The sequence below is a fragment of the Eurytemora carolleeae genome, unplaced genomic scaffold (assembly GCF_000591075.1).
Source record: "Eurytemora carolleeae unplaced genomic scaffold, Eaff_2.0 scaffold267, whole genome shotgun sequence".
Lineage (NCBI taxonomy): Eukaryota > Metazoa > Arthropoda > Copepoda > Calanoida > Temoridae > Eurytemora > Eurytemora carolleeae.
Window position 1 is genome coordinate 142,029 of NW_019396281.1, and position 18,960 is coordinate 160,988.

At 29.7% G+C, this 18,960-nt stretch overlaps 2 protein-coding genes across 2 annotated transcripts; one reads left to right on the forward strand and one right to left on the reverse strand.

Annotated features, from left to right (window-relative positions):
* Positions 1 to 1,952: 1,952 nt before the first annotated feature.
* Positions 1,953 to 4,724, forward strand: LOC111700099 (uncharacterized). Its single transcript, XM_023470916.1, has 4 exons — positions 1,953 to 1,995; positions 2,158 to 2,214; positions 2,849 to 4,066; positions 4,366 to 4,724. Exons 2-4 carry the CDS (start codon positions 2,160 to 2,162, stop codon positions 4,479 to 4,481), a joined length of 1,389 nt encoding a protein of 462 aa, XP_023326684.1. The 5' UTR covers positions 1,953 to 1,995; positions 2,158 to 2,159; the 3' UTR covers positions 4,482 to 4,724.
* Positions 4,725 to 4,867: 143 nt separating this feature from the next.
* Positions 4,868 to 18,468, reverse strand: LOC111700100 (alpha-tocopherol transfer protein). The gene is made up of 14 exons (XM_023470917.1): positions 18,399 to 18,468; positions 18,023 to 18,058; positions 17,630 to 17,665; positions 17,495 to 17,513; positions 15,977 to 16,057; positions 13,739 to 13,816; positions 10,267 to 10,326; positions 8,919 to 9,004; positions 8,782 to 8,861; positions 8,375 to 8,442; positions 7,231 to 7,302; positions 6,582 to 6,680; positions 5,196 to 5,255; positions 4,868 to 5,140 (listed from the first exon to the last, which is right to left on the reverse strand). Exons 1-14 carry the CDS (start codon positions 18,427 to 18,429, stop codon positions 5,047 to 5,049), a joined length of 900 nt encoding a protein of 299 aa, XP_023326685.1. The 5' UTR covers positions 18,430 to 18,468; the 3' UTR covers positions 4,868 to 5,046.
* Positions 18,469 to 18,960: the final 492 nt, after the last annotated feature.

The following is an 18,960-nucleotide window of genomic DNA, read 5'->3' on the forward strand; positions in this document are numbered from 1 at the left end:
CACCCACTCCCTGTGCCCCCAAGAATTCAATTTAGAGAGCTCTGAGTAAAGATTACCAGCTAGTTCAATTAACTACACGGTTAGGAAAAATGCAAGATCTTTTTCAAATATTTCTTTTCTTGTAAAGTAGCTAATTACGACAACATCCTCAAAATTAGCTGATATATGATTAAAAGGTGTATGAAAGAAAACAAAAAGAAAATGAAGAACAAGAAATACAGAAATTTCAAAATATTTTCTTCTGATCATAAAAATAGTTAAAAATATTGTAAAATTTAATGAAAATAAATTATTTTCCTTCTGTCAGAGCCAATATTGTTCATACTCTGATAAAAGTAGACCTGAGAAAAGACTAAAGTTTTCCAATTTATCAAAATTCACTGATTTTTGTGAAGTCACTTAAAAACTTTTAAAAATGTCAAATGTTTAAAAGAACGGATAGATTCGACCAGATCTATTATGTACCGAGTTTGCCACATTTATAATTCAGCATCAAAATTAATCTTAATCTTATTTGAATCAGAGATCAAATAAATATCTAAATCTTATTTATACTTTTTTAAATGATGAGAAAAATTGCTACTTATTTTTTTAATCAATATTCCAAGACTAATGCAATGTTAAAATTAAACAGAACATAGGTCAAAACTCCATCTTTTGATTATTTGCAGATTAACCTAATCTTTATTCAATATCCTGCTGTTTAACTGTACCCTGAAGGGATAACTAAAATGAGGAGAATGAGCATTGATCCTCAAATAAAAAGAAACCACAGTTAATAACGTGATCAAGCGTTCGTGAGTATCACAAAATTTCCCAACTCAGGACCTCTAGTTTACAGTGAATTGGTTCTGAATATTCTAGTTTACAGTGAATTGGTGCTGATTATTCTAGTTTACAGTGAATTGGTTCTGATTATTCTAGTTTACCGTGAATTGGTTCTGAACATTTTAGTTTACCGTGAATTGGTTCTGAATATTCTAGTTTACAATGAATTGGTTCTGATTATTCTAGTTTACAGTAAATTGGTTCTGAATATTATAGTTTACCGTGAATTGGTTCTGATTATTCTAGTTTACAGTAAATTGGTTCTGATTATTCTAGTTTACCGTGAATTGGTTGTAAATATTCTAGTTTACAGTGAATTGGTTCTGAATATTCTAGTTTACAGTAAATTGGTTCTGATTATTCTAGTTTACAGTGAATTGGTTCTGAATATTCTAGTTTACTGTGAATTGGTTCTGAATTTCTAGTTTACAGTAAATTAGTTCTGATTATTCTAGTTTACAGTTCTGTTCTGAATATTTTTTTACAAATATTAATATGTGACACATGTTTCAATATAAACTTTTCAAGAGCTTTACAAAAATGTAGTTTTTAGATCTGTAGCTTTAGTCACAAAATAGTTAGCGGCTATTTTACATTAATTTTTTTACATTGTCCCTACTTTTTACATTTTACAAAAATCCTTTATATTACTATTCATTAAAAGTCAAACAATTTCTAGGTGATTGATAATGTCAAAATGAGAGTGCTAGGGCAACATAACAATCCGGGGAGGGGGGGGGGGGCGTCAAACGACCCCCCCCCCCTCAGCCGGTTTAGGAACCCAGGAAATATTGAAACTTGGTACACAGTACTTTAACGTTTTGGACAGAACATTATTTTTTACAAAGAAGGTGCAACTTTGCGCGCATGCTTTCTTTAGCTCAAATAGTTACATATTTGTTTTATCTATGAGTTAAACAACATGTTCCTTGCTGATTCCTCTCCGTTAAATATTAAAAACATATAAATTAGAATTATTCTGCTGTAAATTTCTAATTTTGTGCAAAATCTTTTACCTTGAAAAATGCATATATCTTAAATCTCATTGGTTAAGATTTCGAGTACACTTGTTTTCAGTTAATTGCATGGTTATAAAACCCTGGTGTACATAATATTTTACTTAGATCAGTATACAGGTCTCCACTGGCGTAGAAGTCAGTCAGCAAGGTAACATAATTTCAGGAACTTATTCGAATTGAATAATGTTTTTATATTTAAAACCTAAATTCTTCCAATAATTATGAAATTTATTTTTTTGAGACGATGATATTAAATCTGATGACATAAAAATAATATTTGATAAACTTACCAAAATATGTTTAATTTTAGTAATGGACAAACTGCTACTTTATGCCCTTTTGGGCTGTACACTTGTTGCCGCTGGAGGTAAATAGAGAATTAATTGAAATATCATAAATTGAATGAAAATTGTTGAATGCTTGCCAACCAATATTAAAAAGAAATCTTTTCATTTGTAATAAGCTATGGTAGATTTTTAAATTTGTAATTTTAGATGAATTTTGTTCTTTCTTTTTTCGGCCCTACATTTTTTTTAATATTATCATGAAGTAGCCGCTTATATATCCAGTTACCTGCAAAGGCTAAAACTATTGCATCAAAAATTAGAAAAACAGAAACAAAATATAAAAATAGCTGTTCGTCGTGAAATTTAGAGGTGCAAGGAAAAATAATTATGTGCAATAATAGTGTTGTTAGTCGTTTAGATCGTTTTTAGATAAAAAAGGTTTTACAGCCATTTGAAAAGGATCCAACGATCTAAAATCTGTAGAAGTTTGCTTTCATCAAACATGAAATTGTGTTATCCTAGCTACAAGGCGAAAACGAACCAAAAACTATCGTTTTAAAAAACCCTTATATTTTTTTAAATGTTTTTTATTAAGTTTTAAATGTTTGAAATTTTAATGTTTAAATGTTCGCATATTGTCGTAAAACCTTTTAAAAGTCTATCTAAACACAAACTGAATTGAATAATTGTTTAATCTACAGTTTTCCATTTTAGCTGGCATGGATGAAAATCTTGAAAACAGTGTACTGTCCGAGGTGGAAGGAGAAGCGAGCTTGAGCAGGGATATCAGAGCTCCAAGAGAAAAAGATAATACAGTTAATGATAATGATGCTGCAAGGGAAAAGAAAGAAAGTAAGCTAGGAAGAATTCGCAACAGGAAACAAAATTTAGATAAGTCAAAGAAAAAGAAGAAAATAGAAAAGGAAAAGATCAAGCATAAAAAGAAACAGATCAGAAGACAAAGAAGGAGAAAGAGTAAAAAATCTCAGCAGTTAGTCTCCACAAGGCAGACAACTTGTACCTCTGATGCTGCATGTTTAGAATTAGCTGTTAAATACATGAAGCAGGTTAAGGACAATGTCAAAAATTTTAATGCGCAGAAATCCAGAATTGAGAAATTTCTAAGTCTTGGTTCATCAAAAGCAGGCAAAAAGGGTGAATTTGACTTAGATCTTTCCTGGTTAAAAGAAGCTGGGGGTGGAAATGCATCTGCACTAAAATGCCAAAATGCCAGTGCAGGAGAAGCAGCGATAAAGGAAGCTATAGCAAATTTAGCTAGTTGCCCGGAGACTATAAAAGCAGCATGTGAAACAAATAGGCCAGCCTACGATAAAGCAGCAGCTGACGACTGTGCTGCAAAAATGAGTGCACTTGTTACCGCAGTAGATAAATGTTTCCCTTCTGGAGGTTGTACCTGCTGGATAGCTGCAGATATTAAAGCAGCTTCAGACGCAATTGCAAACTGTTCATTAGTTGCTAGCAACGGAGACTTCACCAAATTTAAGAACAACTGTACTAGCAGCTTCTCAGCATGCAGACAAGTACAAGATAAGTCCTCTTCTATTATGTTTGCCTGCAATGGTGGAAGTACTCCTGAAAAACTCATTGCCAAGTTGAAAACTATTACTGATAATAAAGCTGCTCTGGAAGGTCTTAAGACAGATGCAACTGCACAGTCAAATAAAAACAGGATAAAGCGGGCAGCATCTTGCGGAGATTTTATAAGAAATTGCAACAAAGTTGCAGAATTGGCGAAAGAGTCTATATCAAACCCAACTATTAGTTCAACCATTGCTGCAATCAGAGCTGACTTACCTACAACTTGCACAGCTGATGAGAAAGCTATTCTAGCAGGGACAGTTTTAACAGCATTGACCTCTGCTGTAGCAATAGCTGATGTTGCAATAGCTCAGATTCAAAATGATATCTCAGGTAAAAAATTAAGTCTTTGCCACAAACTCTGATATTTTTTTTATTCAGAATATCTATTCTTATTTTCAGAATATCTATTTTTATATTCAGAATATCTATTTTTCAAATACAAACTTCCCCAAATGCACATCTGATCTAATTAGCCTCGCCTGCAAGGTTAACTGATACCTACACCCACCAATCTTTTTAACTTTCTTGCTTAGAGTGTTAAATTTATTCAATCATATAAGGTGAATAGGCCAGTCAAAGTACACATACTCTGTTAATTGCTAAGACTGATTAACTGTTTGAAATTTTAGTTTTAACTGGAACAACTGCTTCAAGTGGAGTAATATCTGCTGCAACAACAGCAGCTTCAACTGCTACCAAGGCTCCTGTCGGAAAAAGAATTCTACGAAGTTTGTTTAAACACTAGACGCTATAGATGACTAAACAACAAGCTTGAACAATTTAATAATCTTCTAACTAAACCATCTGTAATATGTAACAAGAAAACGAATAATGCTAGTAAAAAGATATGTATGAGTACACTAAAACTACTAGACGTAAACCACATGCCGACAAACACTGACAAATGACTCATTAGTTTTTAAGGATACTTTCTTAATCGTAATTCTGCCCTAGTTTATATTATATATTGAATAAACTCTGCATTCAACTTTGCTATTTTTACTTACGTGCCCAGGGAGAGGGGAAAAAATTATTGAAATTATTAAATTTGTAGAGCATACACGGTACAGCTTAAAAATGCAAAAATTTTATAACTTAGTAATTTGATTATCAATTAAAAATTCAACAGAAATTGAATAAAAATATTTATAGTTTATTCACGAAAAAGACAATATTTAAAAATGAAGATTTCTAATACAATTGCAATAAACAACACAGGAATATTTTCAAATAATTTGATGCAAATTTTCTAAAGATTAAAATTGAAAAATGTTACGTAAAAAAGAGGATTATGAATACAAAAGTTAGGATTAATCAATTAAATGATTGATTAAAGTTTGAAAATCTTGACTGATATCTTCTCCTGATCTGACAACATTGCCGTTCTCCATATCTCCTGAGCCTCTGCAAATCAAGAATTAAAAATATATTTTGAAAGAAATGCTTGTGTCAGACTTACCCCAAAAACTCTGGAAGATTATTTTGAGGAACCTCTAAATGTAATTTCTTGAAATCAGATCTGAAGCATTAATGGATTCTTAATCAACCACTTTTTCTGTTTTTATATATTAATTATGTAACATTCTGGGTTTTGTTGGGATCTTTACTTGATTACGCATTTGTGGTTTTAACTTTAAGGAACTATAGACGTTAATCTGGCAAATTGATTTTCTAAAATTGAAGCGAGAAAAAAGCTAGAAAAACAACGATATCTTCTACATCATTAATCTACAGTGGTAGGCGATTATATCAATATAATGAAGACGATTTTCGATTTCAATTTTGATTTAAACCAAGCATTTAAACAGCATGGATAAACAAACACATGGAAACAAAGAGAATTTGCCAGTTTAAAAAAGCTTCATTTACTTGCAAACTTGTAATTCGAAAAAACCTTGTTAACAATTTAAACTATAAGAAAAAGTCGTCTTCATTATGTTGATAAAATCGCCTACCACCGTAAAGGTTAAGGGAATGTTTGCGAAAAAAAAGTGGTTATATAAGCTGAAAACGAAAAATTATCGCTTTTGATCTGTACTAATCTTATTTCTATCTGTTGCGCCTATTACGAGAAAATTGTTAAAAACTACATACACTGAAGAACGTAGCGTCTTTACAAATTCAGAAAGTTGCAATATTCGACACGGATCGTAAAAAAAATAAATTTAATTTCAAACAAACAATTCAGCTATTACAACCTATAGTCATCCATTATTTTTCGACGCATTGGTATATAGTTAATAGTTTATAATATTTTTTTTCGTTTTGCATACAATGCACTTAAAACGCCGAAATAGTTGGCCACCAGATGTCTCTGCTCTCGATGCTTTGAAAGATTACACTTGGCAGAGACTCCTAGCGGAAAAAAGTCGTTTTAGGTGCATTGTTTATAAAACAAATTACAATTATTATGAAATATCGATGAAATACGAATACGAAAAATAATCGAAGACTTTAGTTTGGAATATTTGAATGACTTGTTTTAAACTAAATTGATTATTTTACGATATGAGTCGTAATTGCAAATTTCTGAATTCGTATGGACCCTACGTTAGCGATAAAAAGCGATTATTTTTCACCGTAAGCCTATACCCCCTTTAATTTTTCGCAAACACTCCCTTTAACATGAAGAGTCGAAATTACGTTTACAATTTACAGTAAAAAAAGAAAACGTTCACCCATTCGCACTGAACAAAAACTAATGTTAAAAGTCTTTAAGTAATGTTTAAATGACAATTGCCAAGATGATTAGATGTTTTATACATTAATCAATAAATACTAGTTTATACCAATAATAAAGCATCTTCTAGAAAGTTCATAAAATGTAAAGAAAAAACTGTCTGACCCGTGGAAGATGATATTCTGCGATACTCTTGGAACTAGAGAAGGTTTCATCATGGTATAGAGAAGGTTGAATACACGAGGATGATTTACAACATGAATTCTAAACTTGGTTTATTATCATCTTCGTTTTTCATAACAAAACATCATTTGATGTAAGACGAGGAAGTGTTTATAAAAAAACATCCCTTACTAATAAAATAAAAAGTTTTGATGAACATGTGAAATGTTTTACTAAAAGATTGGCTGGTTTGATACCACCTATACTGCTAAGCATATACGCACCTTTTGTACATGTGAGAACATCATTAACCTTTGTGCAATTTGATTTGTTTTCAACAAAAAGTCTTGTACATGATTCAATCCAATTCTAGTACCGTTGCAAACCAATATCATTTTTATTTGTGCTAACCATAAAGATTAGCATTTAGTACTTGCGCATGAGTAAACTTAAAATTCTTGTTTCGATAATTAGAAATTTCTCTGAAAAAAAACTTTATGGTTTTGCAGGTACTTTAAACGCATTTGCACATGTATTTTGACATTTTCATTTGTTTACAGCTGAAATATGTAAAATGAATAAATAAATATCAAAAGTTGCTTGCATAAATGTTTGGTTTGAACTATTGCATATATTTTATGATAATATTTTCCTTCTAAACCAGACTGGCATGGAACCAGTGAGGAATGCCGCAATACATTTAATCTGCTCCAACCCCAGGCAGCTAGTACAGAAAATGAGCAAGTATGGTAAACCGGTAGGTGAGGAATAAATACAGCTTAGGACACATAGTGAAAGAAATAAACATTTAAAAATAAAGAACTTGAAGGACAAATAGAGTCAAATATAGCAACAAATGGCACTTCATGAGATCTATTTGTATGACTATTATAGCTTAAAAGTGCTTAAACTAAGTTAATTATAATTTCTTATCTGATTCTTTATCACGATAGTTAGTGATAGTTGATAGATTGTAGTACAGTATGGCATACTACGTGTTAGACAAATTACTTGTTAGACAAATGGTGTGTTGATCAAATGACGTGTAGAGCAAATGACGTGTAGAAAAATGACGTGTGGAGCAAATGACCTGTAGAACAATGACGTGTTGATCAAATGACGGGTAGAACAAATGACGTGTAGATCAAATGACGTGTTGAGCAAATGATGTGTTGAACAATGACGTGTAGAACAAATGACATGTAGAACAATAACGTGTAAATCAATGACGTGTGGAGTAAGTGATGTCTTGAACAATGACGTGTAGAACAAATGACCTGTAGAACAATAACGTGTAGATCAATGACGTTTGGAACAAATGACGTGTAGAAAAAGATGACGTGAAGAACAAATAATGCATGCTTGACAAATTACGAGTTATAGGACAAATGCTGTATAGAACAAATGATGCGTAGGACAAAGCTATCTTTATGACAAATGATATAAAATGAGATAAACAATAAACTGATCATTTCTTGTTTAGGAAAAATGAGGTAAAAGATATTTGGTCAGCAAGACAAATGATACAAATGATATTTGATCTGTAGGACAAATAATGTAGAAGACATGTGATCTGTAGGACAAATAATGTAGAAGACATTTGATCTGTAGGACAAATAATGTAGAAAACATTTGATCTGTAGGACAAATGTTGCAGAAGACATTTGATCTGTAGGACAAATGAGAAAAAGGTCAATTGCTATTTGACTAAGATGTAGAGTAGATGACGTTTTAAACCGAACAAGGTGTAGGACAATGTGTATTATCTGAATCTGAATATATCTTCTGTACTCTTCCTGATATGTTGAGATCCAAAATTAGAAATATCTGCTATAACTGTAACCCCGGCTATCTGAGTTTTCACCTGAAGTTTAATCCTTTAAAGAGAATTTAAACTTAATTTCATGGAACTGTGCATTTAAATAGTCAAATGTTCGATTCACAACAGAAACCTTAAAATAATAAAAATATCTCCGTGCTTTCTCTCTGAAAATTAAATGTTTTCTTTTCTGGTTTCTATTAGGGGTGTGTAGATTTTTGATCCAGAAACAACAAAGGAAATTGTCAGAATTAAAAACTTATAAATCAAAGAAAACGACAATTTATCCTCATAATTTTTTAACAGATTAAGGTTTGGAGGGTACCCTTGTAAATCTGGAACACCCTGTCAAACAAATTCTGAAAAATTAGTTTTAGAATTTACCTCTCTTGATAGAAGTTCAAAGAGAACAAATGCGGACGCGTAGAATTGATTTATTGGAACAGTTTTAGGATCCCACATCCCTGAAGTAATGTACCTTCGTTTTTTTCTTTAAAAATATTTTAAGAATAATTTGTTACCTAGTCTGAATATATAAATTCTTCGACCAAATGCATCTCTCTCTTCTAATATCGAATTTAGTTTTTTCTCCCAAACAATATTTAATCTACGAAAAATCTATATAGTAAAGATAATTCGATCATCTATATTTGTGTATGTATTGAATGAGATTCTAAAATATATTAAAATAAAAAAAATAAAAAATTGAATCTGATTCTTTAAATATATTTGTATGTGTATACTTATGTTAGCTATAGCATAGCAAACGGCTGGACTGAACGGGCTAAACAAAATTTGAGGGAACCCATGGGTTACCTATATTGAGTAACAAAGGTTAAAAAATTTAGATTTTTTTTCTTCAAAATTAAAATATTATTTTTTTCCAAAACATTTTTTTTAAATTTCAAAATTTTATCTCGTAATCAATATTTAATCAACGAGAAATATTTAATCTACGATAAATATTTAATTTTTTATCTTGTAATCAATATTTAATCTACGAGAAATATTTAATCTACGATAAATATATAATGTTTTATCTCGTAATCAATATATAATCTACGATAAATATTTAATGTTTTATCTTGTAATCAATATTTAATCTACGAGAAATATTTAATCTACGATAAATATTTAATGTTTTATCTCGTAATCAATATTTAATCTAAGAGAAATATTTAATGTTTTATCTCGTGAACAATATTTAGTCTACGAGAAATATTTAATCTACGATAAATATTTAATGTTTTATCTCGTAATCAATATTTAATCTAAGAGAAATATTTAATGTTTTATCTCGTAAACAATATTTAATCTACGAGAAATATTAAATGTTTTATCTCGTAAACAATAATAAGTCTTCGAGAAATATTTAATCTACGATAAATATTTAACGTTATATATCGTAATCAATTAAATTTAATCAACGAGAAATATTTAATCTACGATAAATATTTAATGTTTTATCTCGTAATCAATATTTAATCTACAAGAAATATTTAATGTTTTATCTCGTAAACAATAATAAGTCTTCGAGAAATATTTAATCTACGATAAATATTTAATGTTTTATCTCGTAATCAATATTTAATCTATGAGAAAGATTTAATCTACGAGAAATATTTAATCTACGATAGATATTTAATGTTTTGTCTTGTAATCAATATTTAATCTACGAGAAATATTTAATGTTTTATCTCGTAATCAATATTTAATCTAAGAGAAATATTTAATGTTTTATCTCGTAAACAATATTTAATCTAAAAGAAATATTTAATGTTTTAACAACGCAGTAAGGAAACCTTGGAATCCAGACTCAAAAGAAGAAATAATTATATATAATTTCCAAAAACATCTGTAAATACTTACTGATTAGGAATAGCTAGGCTAATGATGCCTGGATACTCTCGTCCCAGGCAGGAATAGTTCCTACAATATTTTAAACTTTAAAGGAAGAAATTTTCAAAAAAAAACTTTTTAAATGGAATAATCATTTTTCAGAAGATAAACAGTTTGGAGTGAGAAATCCTCGAAAAATAACCAATTAGAGGAAACTTTTTTTTCAATTGAAATTTTAAAAAAATGTTAAAAAAAGAGGAAAAATTCTTTAAGCATGATAATTTAATAAAAATTAATGCATAAAAAGATCACAGGAAAAAGGGAGAAATAAAAATGTTTTAAGTATAACAATTTATTAATATAATTATTATTAAAAGAATAAACAGTTTGAATGGAGAAATACTCCAGAAACAACTACATTAAAAAAAATGGAATTATAAAGTCGAATGATTAACAGTTTCAATGAATAAATTCTCAAAAACAAAAAGCAATTAAAAACATAACAACATAATGGAATAATTTATCAAATAATTGACAAGTTAAAAAGAAAATGTTTAAAATATAACAATTTAATTGAATAATGCTTCGAAAGCAGTTACAGTTTTTAATGAATTCAAATAATTTTCTCAAATTTAAATGTTCGAAAATAATTCCTTAAGTATTCCAAAGTTTAGAAGAATTTAAATTTCACGTAAATTTAATTGTAGTATGTTTACAGCAATAAAGGGAATAAATCCTCATCAACATTCAATACTTTATAAAAGAGATAATATCCTCAAATATTCGTCAGACTAAGGAATAAATAATAATGTATAAAATTCAATCAATTCCTTAATTATTTCACAATTCAATCGAAGGAATAACTCATGAAGATAAAATATTTAATGGAATTTTTATTTTAATTAATTTTAATTTTGTTCAACTTTTAATTCTGTCTCTATCTGTAAGCATATTCTCTTTGTAAAATATAAAACAATAACAAAAAAGTTCGTGGATTTTGAAATATTTTTTTGCGCATAACCAAAATTTTCTAAAATTTTAGCAATTTTAGGATCATCTGAGGTCCCAGACAAATTTTGGCCTGTGTCCGAATTTAATGAATTTGAGCTGCGGCTTAAATCTGCCAAAAACCGGATCAATAGAGCGCCGGCTTAAATCTTGAAAAATTGAATACAATTTTAAGTGGAACCGACCATATTTGAGCCGGGTCTCAAATTTAAGCTTGGCTCAAATTCTTTAAATTTGGCCTCTGGTCGTTCAGTAATTTTTACGTTTATTAGATATAATCGGACAAACGGACAAACATACACGTACCCAGACAAGCAAAATAAACCTGTTTAGTATAGATATCTGAATTCAAAGGAACTGAGTTTTTGCCACAAATTATGATTTTACAATCGCCATATCTTTTCAACCTGATGGTGTAAACCTTTGATATTTCAAACTTTTTATATTTGATCTAAAGAGATTCATAGTTTGAAATATCTTAGGTCTCCGACAATAAAATGAAAAGGTATAGGGAAAATAAAATCAGAGTTTGCGACAAAAACTTTATTCCTTTGACTGGAATAACTCATCAATAATTCAACAGAAATTCCTTGAAAGGAATTAAGTCTTTGTCTGAATATCAAATATTCTAATCCCAATATCTTTACAGCCTGATGGTGTAAATCTTTCACATTACAAACTTATGTTATTTGATCTAACAGAATTCATAATTTTAAACATCTAAGAACCTGTAATAAATAACTGAATTTTTACTCAAGAACCTTTACTAAATGACTAAATGTTTACCTAAGAATCTGGAATAAATGATTAAATGTTTACCCAAAAACCTTGAATAAATGACTGAATGTTAATCTAAGAACCTGGAATAAATGACTGAATGTCTACCAAAGAACATGGAATAAATGATTAAATGTTTACCTAAGAACCTGGAATAAATGACTGAAAGTCTACCTAAGAACCTGGAATAAATGACTAAATGTTTACCTAAGAACCTGGAATAAATGACTGAATGTTTAGTCTAAGAACCTGGAATAAATGACTAAATGTTTGTCTCAGAACCTGGAATAAATGACTAAATGTTTATCTAAGAACCTGGAATAAATGACTGAATGTTTATCTAAGAATCTGGAATAAATGACTAAATGTTTGTCTAAGAACCTGGAATAAATGACTGAATGTTTGTCTAAGAACCTGGAATAAATTACTAAATGTTTTTCTAAGAACCTGTAATAAATGATTAAATGTTAACCTAAGAACCTGGAATAAATGACTGAATGTTTATCTAAGAACCTGGAATAAATGACTGAATGTCTACCAAAGAACATGGAAAAAATGATTAAATGTTTGTCCAAGAACCTGGAGTAAATGACTGAATGTTTGTCTAAGAACCTGGAATAAATGACTAAATGTTTGTCTCAGAACCTGGAATAAATGACTAAATGTTTATCTAAGAACCTGGAATAAATGACTGAATGTTTATCTAAGAATCTGGAATAAATGACTAAATGTTTGTCTAAGAACCTGGAATATATGACTGAATGTTTACCTAAGAACCTGGAATAAATGACTGAATTTTTACCTAAGAACCTGGAATAAATTACTGAATGTTTACCTAAGAACCTGGAATAAATGACTGATTGTTTATCTAAGAATGCGGAATAAATGACTAAATGTTTGTCTAAGAACCTGGAATAAATGACTGAATGTTTACATAAGAACATGGAATAAATGACTAAATGTTTGTCCAAGAACCTGGAGTAAATGACTGAATGTTTGTCTAAGAACCTGGAATAAATGACTAAATGTTTGTCTCAGAACCTGGAATAAATGACTGAATGTTTATTTAAGAACCTGGAATAAATGACTGAATGTTTACCTAAGAACCTGGAATAAATGATTAAATCTTTACCTAAGATTAAGAATCTGGAATAAATGGCTAAATGTTTGTCTAAGAACCTGGAATAAATGACTGAATGTTTACCTAAGAACCTGGAATTAATGACTGAATGTTAACCTAAGAACCTGGAATAAATGACTAAATGTTTGTCTAAGAACCTGGAGTAAATGACTGAATGTTTGTCTAAGAACCTGGAATAAATGACTAAATGTTTGTCTCAGAACCTGGAATAAATGACTGAATGTTTATCTAAGAACCTGGAATAAATGACGGAATGTTTACCTAAGAACCTGGAATAAATGACTGAATGTTTACCTAAGAACCTGGAATAAATGATTGAATGTTTACCTAAGATTAAGAACCTGGAATAAATGACTAAATGTTTGTCTAAGAACCTGGAATAAATGACTAAATGTTTGTCTAAGAACCTGGAATAAATGACTGAATGTTTGTCTAAGAACCTGGAATAAATGACTAAATGTTAACCTAAGATTAAGAACCTGGAATAAATGACTAAATATTAACCTAAGATTAAGAACCTGGAATAAATGACTGAATGTTTACCTAAGAACCTGAAATAAATGATTAAATGTTTACCTAAGAACCTGTAAAGATGATTTGATCTCCCAACCTCCAGCACGCAGAAATCTTGTCAGGAAACGAACACAGAGAAATCTAGAATTGTAAAACCTTTATATTCTAAAATTATATTATATATATCTAGCTAATATTAATGTACAGGGTTACCCACAAAGGATGAGAGGATGAGACTTGGGAGACGATTGTACGAAATTAGTACTGCAGTATGTTTTCCAATATTCATGATTCCCTGCACCTGTTAAATTGTTTCTTTGTTTTCTAAACCACACTCTAAATTAGAAAATCATAATTAAGCAATAAAATGTCACCTAATCGGGTGAAAAGTTGGATGGCACCCGATTAGGCGACAAAAATCGCTTAACATAAATCGCGTATTCAAGAAACAATCGCTTATTTTAGTTAATTTTTAACAATCAAGTCGCTTATTTTCAACATAAAAAACGCATATTTTCAACAAAAAATCGTTTTCATTCAACCAAAAATTCTCATATATTTGACAAAAATCTGGCGTATTTTCAACAAAAAAAAATGTTTATATTTAACAAAAAAGTTGCTTGTATTCAACCAAAAAATACATTGTATTAAAATATCGGATTTGATTTTGAAAATTAAGTCATATGGAACACGTAAAATAAAAAGCTATGTATAATGTCAAAAGGGGATAATCGCTTGCCCCCCCTACATAATCTACATCCCAAGTAGCCCCAGCGCACAACCCAAAATTTGTCTTGTCCAAGTCTAACACATTTCGGCAACAATGCTTTTGTTTCCGGATCAGAAATTTTCACAGACAATAGGACGGGGGGAGGGGGGGGGGGGTAGCTACCTTTTAAAAAACTAAATTCAAAGCATAAGAATCATTTTACCTTCGAAATATGCATATTTTTACAGTTTCAGGTCGTCTTTACAGACTCATCCTTTGTGGATAACCCTGTTTCTGACCTTTATATACTTTAATTCATAAACATATTTGGGACGAAACAAGCATCATATTAAAAGAGAATCTAGAAAAGTTAGATGGAGACAAACATTTGTTTGTTTAAAGAAAATTCCAGGGGCCATAGAAATACAAATGATTATGCCCTCCACCCCGGACTAACCAGAGGTTTCTTTTATTTGAAATCAAATGTGTTTTCGTCTATACTCAACAAGCCTAACAACGTCGATGTTGCGCTAGAGTTGGTAGAAGAATTCAGAAAAGATGTATTATGTAAGTTGCAGATTTGTGTGGAATCAACTGGACTTCAACAGAGCTGAAAACTTCAGAATTAGATATCCTTAATCACAAATACTTAATCTGAGTATCCAATGGACACACTTTTGATTTTCTTCTTAAACCGTTCTTTCTTGGATATAGTAGAGAAAAAAACAGGTTTTTAAATTTAGAGAGTCCCTCCCGTTTCTTTATATAATCGTAAATGGCGCGCAAAATTTCAAATTTATCAGCTTCATATACGCGACTCTGATTGGTTGAATTTTATACACTTTTCAGGATACAAGTAAAAGATTAGGTTAGTCTGGATATTAAGATATCCACCATTCTAAAGTTTTCAGGCTGGGAACTTTTAAATGGTGGACAACAGGATTAATACTTGGATCCACTCTTTTTCTTAATCTCCAGATTAAATAATGCTTGTTCTCATTTTATTAATCTCTAGATTAATTTACCGATCAGGATTAAGGATATCTAATTCTAAAGTTTTCAGCTCAGCTCATGTTTCACAATATCCAAAACTGAATTCAAAGAAGAAGACAATTATTTGTTAAAAAAAAATAATGCTTTGGTTTAAATGGAAAAGAAAGAAAAAATACGACATTTGGATGAAGTTCTGTATTCGTAGTTTTTTTCGGGAAATTTCGTTATAGTTTCTGAGACAACAGTAGACAATATAATATTTTCTAATATGATATCTTTTGTCTTGAAAAATATCATTTCAGTTTCTGAGTAATTAGCTTCCACAGATGTGTTTAAAACCTGTGGAGAAAAATACTAAATTATTTCAACAAATCATTATTTCAGGAAAAACGTTATTTATGTATTTTTTAAAGAAAAATTTACATTATTCAGACAAAAAATCTAAAATCGAATGCTCAAGTTAAAATTATATAAAAAGTTTTAATGGACAATTTAGAAATAGCTTTAGATTAATGGCTGAAAATGCCAACACATAATAAACTGCAGGTAGGTTTTAAAGTTTTTTTACAACTTAAATATCACGTTCGTTAGATTATTACCTTGATTCATCTTTCATCATCCATCCAAACAACTTCTTGTCATCTTCTATCCTGGCTCGGAATTCTTCTATCATGCATTTCCTATATGTAGAATTATGTAATTTAGTGATCTTTACTTTTCCTTTACGTAAAAATATGCGATCTTTGTATTTCCTATATGTAAAAATATGTCATTCAGGCGATCTTTATATTTCCTATATGTAAAAATATGTAATTCATGCGATCTTTATATTTCCTATATGTAAAAATATGTCATTCAGGCGATCTTTATATTTCCTACATGTAAAAATATGTTATTCATACGATCTATTTCCTATATGTAAAAATATGTCATTCAGGCGATCTTTATATTTCCTACATGTAAAAATATGTTATTCATACGATCTATATATTTCCTATATGTAAAAATATGTTATTCATGCGATCTTTATATTTCCAATATGTAAAAATATGTAGTTCATGTGATCTTTATATTTCCTTTATGTAAAAATATGTAGTTCATGCGATATGTAATTCATGCGATCTTTATATTTCCTATATGTAAAAATATGTTATTTATGCGATTTTTATATTTCTTATATGTAAAAATATATTATTCATGCGATCTTTATATTTTCTATATGTAAAAATATGTTATTCATACGATCTTTATATTTCCTATATGTAAAAATATGTTATTTATGCGATTTTATATTTCCTATATGTAAGAATGTGTTATTCATGCGATCTTTATATTTTCTATATATGAAAATATGTTATTTATGCGATTTAATATTTCCTATATGTAAAAATGTGTTATTCATGCGATCTTTATATTTTCTATATGTAAAAAAGTGTTATTCATGCGATTTTTATATTTCCTATATGTAAAAATATGTAAATAATACAATCCTTCCTACATATATAACTGACATATGTTTTCAAATATAATTGAGATATAATCGTTACAAGCTTTAAATTTGTTGTTATTGTATGAAGAAAGATATACCAATTGAGATATTAAAACAAGCAAAATAAACTTTAGTAAAAACAGAAAAGATATTAACTTCTTGAATTTGTATTGGCTGTTTTTTTTTGTCTTACAATCCCAGTTAAACTTGACTGATTTAGTGAATGATAATTGTAAAATATGTTGTTACTTTACATCAGAGTTTTTTTACGACATCATGGTGTTAAACATTCTGCTCTAGAGAGTTGAAGCAACAATTTTCCTTCTTTCTCATGAATGTTATGAAAGGAGATGTATTAGTGTCGTTTTTGATGCCAAAAATAATGTTGATATTTGAATTTTACTCTGAACTCTGAACAGTCTCTTAAATGCTTAGGCTATTTTCTAGCTAGCCTAGCTAACCTTGTAAAAACACTTGTTAAAAAGATAAATGAGATCATCTAAAATATATTTAACAATTATGCCCACTTAATTTATTCAGAGGCTCACAGATTAAGAAAAATATTTGATTTTCTAATATACTCCCCCCCCCCCTCCCATGGCAGTTCCTTAGATTTTTACTTAATCACCTGTTGTCTGCTGTTTCGCCTAATCAAATACAAATAATAAAAATATTCGATAAAATACAGAAACTTTTACTTTTCTATGGTAAAAAACTGGAATATTTCTATGGTAAAAAACTGAAATATTTAGAATTGTATTTCCTAAAAGTTCCTCCGCCAATTGTTCCCAGCTCTTATCTAAAAAATATATCTATTAATATAAAAGTTGGCAACATATACCTGCTCGTGTTCGGATAAAAAACTCGTTGTTTTAACCTGATTGGACAAATTTCCGAAAACGAACACAGAACTTTTTGAATATTATTATTAGCACAAAATAAACGGAATAAATCGTTCTAAATTCGTTCTAAACCGTTAAATATCGGCCAATCTGTTACGTACAATTGGCCCATGCACCGTTAGAAAGGGAATGTGGAAAGTACTAACCCATGACTATATTAAAACCTAGATAAAAACAAAGAACGATGAATAAAATAGAAATATATATAAATGTTTGATGAAGCGAACATATTTTGACTAAACCTGTTATATTACCTAGATCTGCTAAATCTTCATCGAAAACAAACTCGTCTAAAAATATATATTAATAAATTCACAGAAAGACAACTTTAAACAAGTAAGTTTCAAATCAAGCAAATCGACAATGTCCTCAAGAAAAATTCCGCCAAATTCTTTTTCAGAACGATAACTTGACACAGTTTTTTCATCTTTCATCGTTTATTTATTAAGAGAAATAAGAGTCCGGCATCATAGTTGAGTGAAAGGTTAAAAGGTCAAATTGTTGCGAATAAACTTGCCAGTTGCCACTCCACACAAACAGATTCACTTATACAGTTCCTATTACATCATCTATGTTTCCTATACGTACAAGAAAAATTATTTAAAGTTTATTGAAAATGTCTACTTTTACCTTTTACCACAGGAAAACGTTCTTTTTGCATTTTTAGCTACAAACAAAGTCTAAAATAAAAGTTTTATCTAAAATTGGGAATTTATGTCCTAAACATAGATGGCTACAGCTAGATTCGCGCAAAGTTCGGTTAATGAAACGGGGGTTTTCGAAAATTAACGGAAGAGTCCGTTAACGAACGACAAAAACCGTTAATTTTTAAATATTTAACGAAACGGATTAACCGTTTTGAAAAAAAATTAGCGGTTAAAAACGTTAACTAAAAAGCTTAAAACGGTAAATTTCGTTATTTTCTGATTAAAATTGCATGAAATTTAGTTTTTTAATTTTTAAAATTTTACGCGTTTTCATGTTTTTAAATGTCGTCTTCTGCGTTTAAAAACCGTTACCGAATATTTTTGCCCTCACCGTCGTTAATACTGTACTATTCCGTTAATGACATTTTTAGCGCTTTTGGCCGTAAACGCGCTAATTTTGTAAGATTGTTGATAATTTTCCGTTAATGCCGTTAACTAACGGTAATTTAAACGGTTGGAACAACCATTAACGAAACGGCTAGAAA

What these genes read in the sequence shown, in the direction of transcription:
- LOC111700099 (XM_023470916.1), top strand. Translation starts at nt 2,160, where the DNA reads ATGGACAAACTGCTACTTTATGCCCTTTTGGGCTGTACACTTGTTGCC. An exon ending in TACACTTGTTGCCGCTGGAG is followed by an intron (nt 2,215 to 2,848) that starts GTAAATAGAGAA and finishes TTTCCATTTTAG; the next exon opens with CTGGCATGGATGAAAATCTT. An exon ending in GATTCAAAATGATATCTCAG is followed by an intron (nt 4,067 to 4,365) that starts GTAAAAAATTAA and finishes TTGAAATTTTAG; the next exon opens with TTTTAACTGGAACAACTGCT.
- LOC111700100 (XM_023470917.1), bottom strand. Translation starts at nt 18,429, where the DNA reads ATGCAAAAAGAACGTTTTCCTGTGGTAAAAG. An exon ending in TCATCTTTACAGGTTCTTAG is followed by an intron (nt 10,327 to 13,738) that starts GTAAACATTTAA and finishes AAAATATTGTAG; the next exon opens with GAACTATTCCTGCCTGGGAC. An exon ending in AATTTATATATTCAGACTAG is followed by an intron (nt 8,862 to 8,918) that starts GTAACAAATTAT and finishes ACATTACTTCAG; the next exon opens with GGATGTGGGATCCTAAAACT.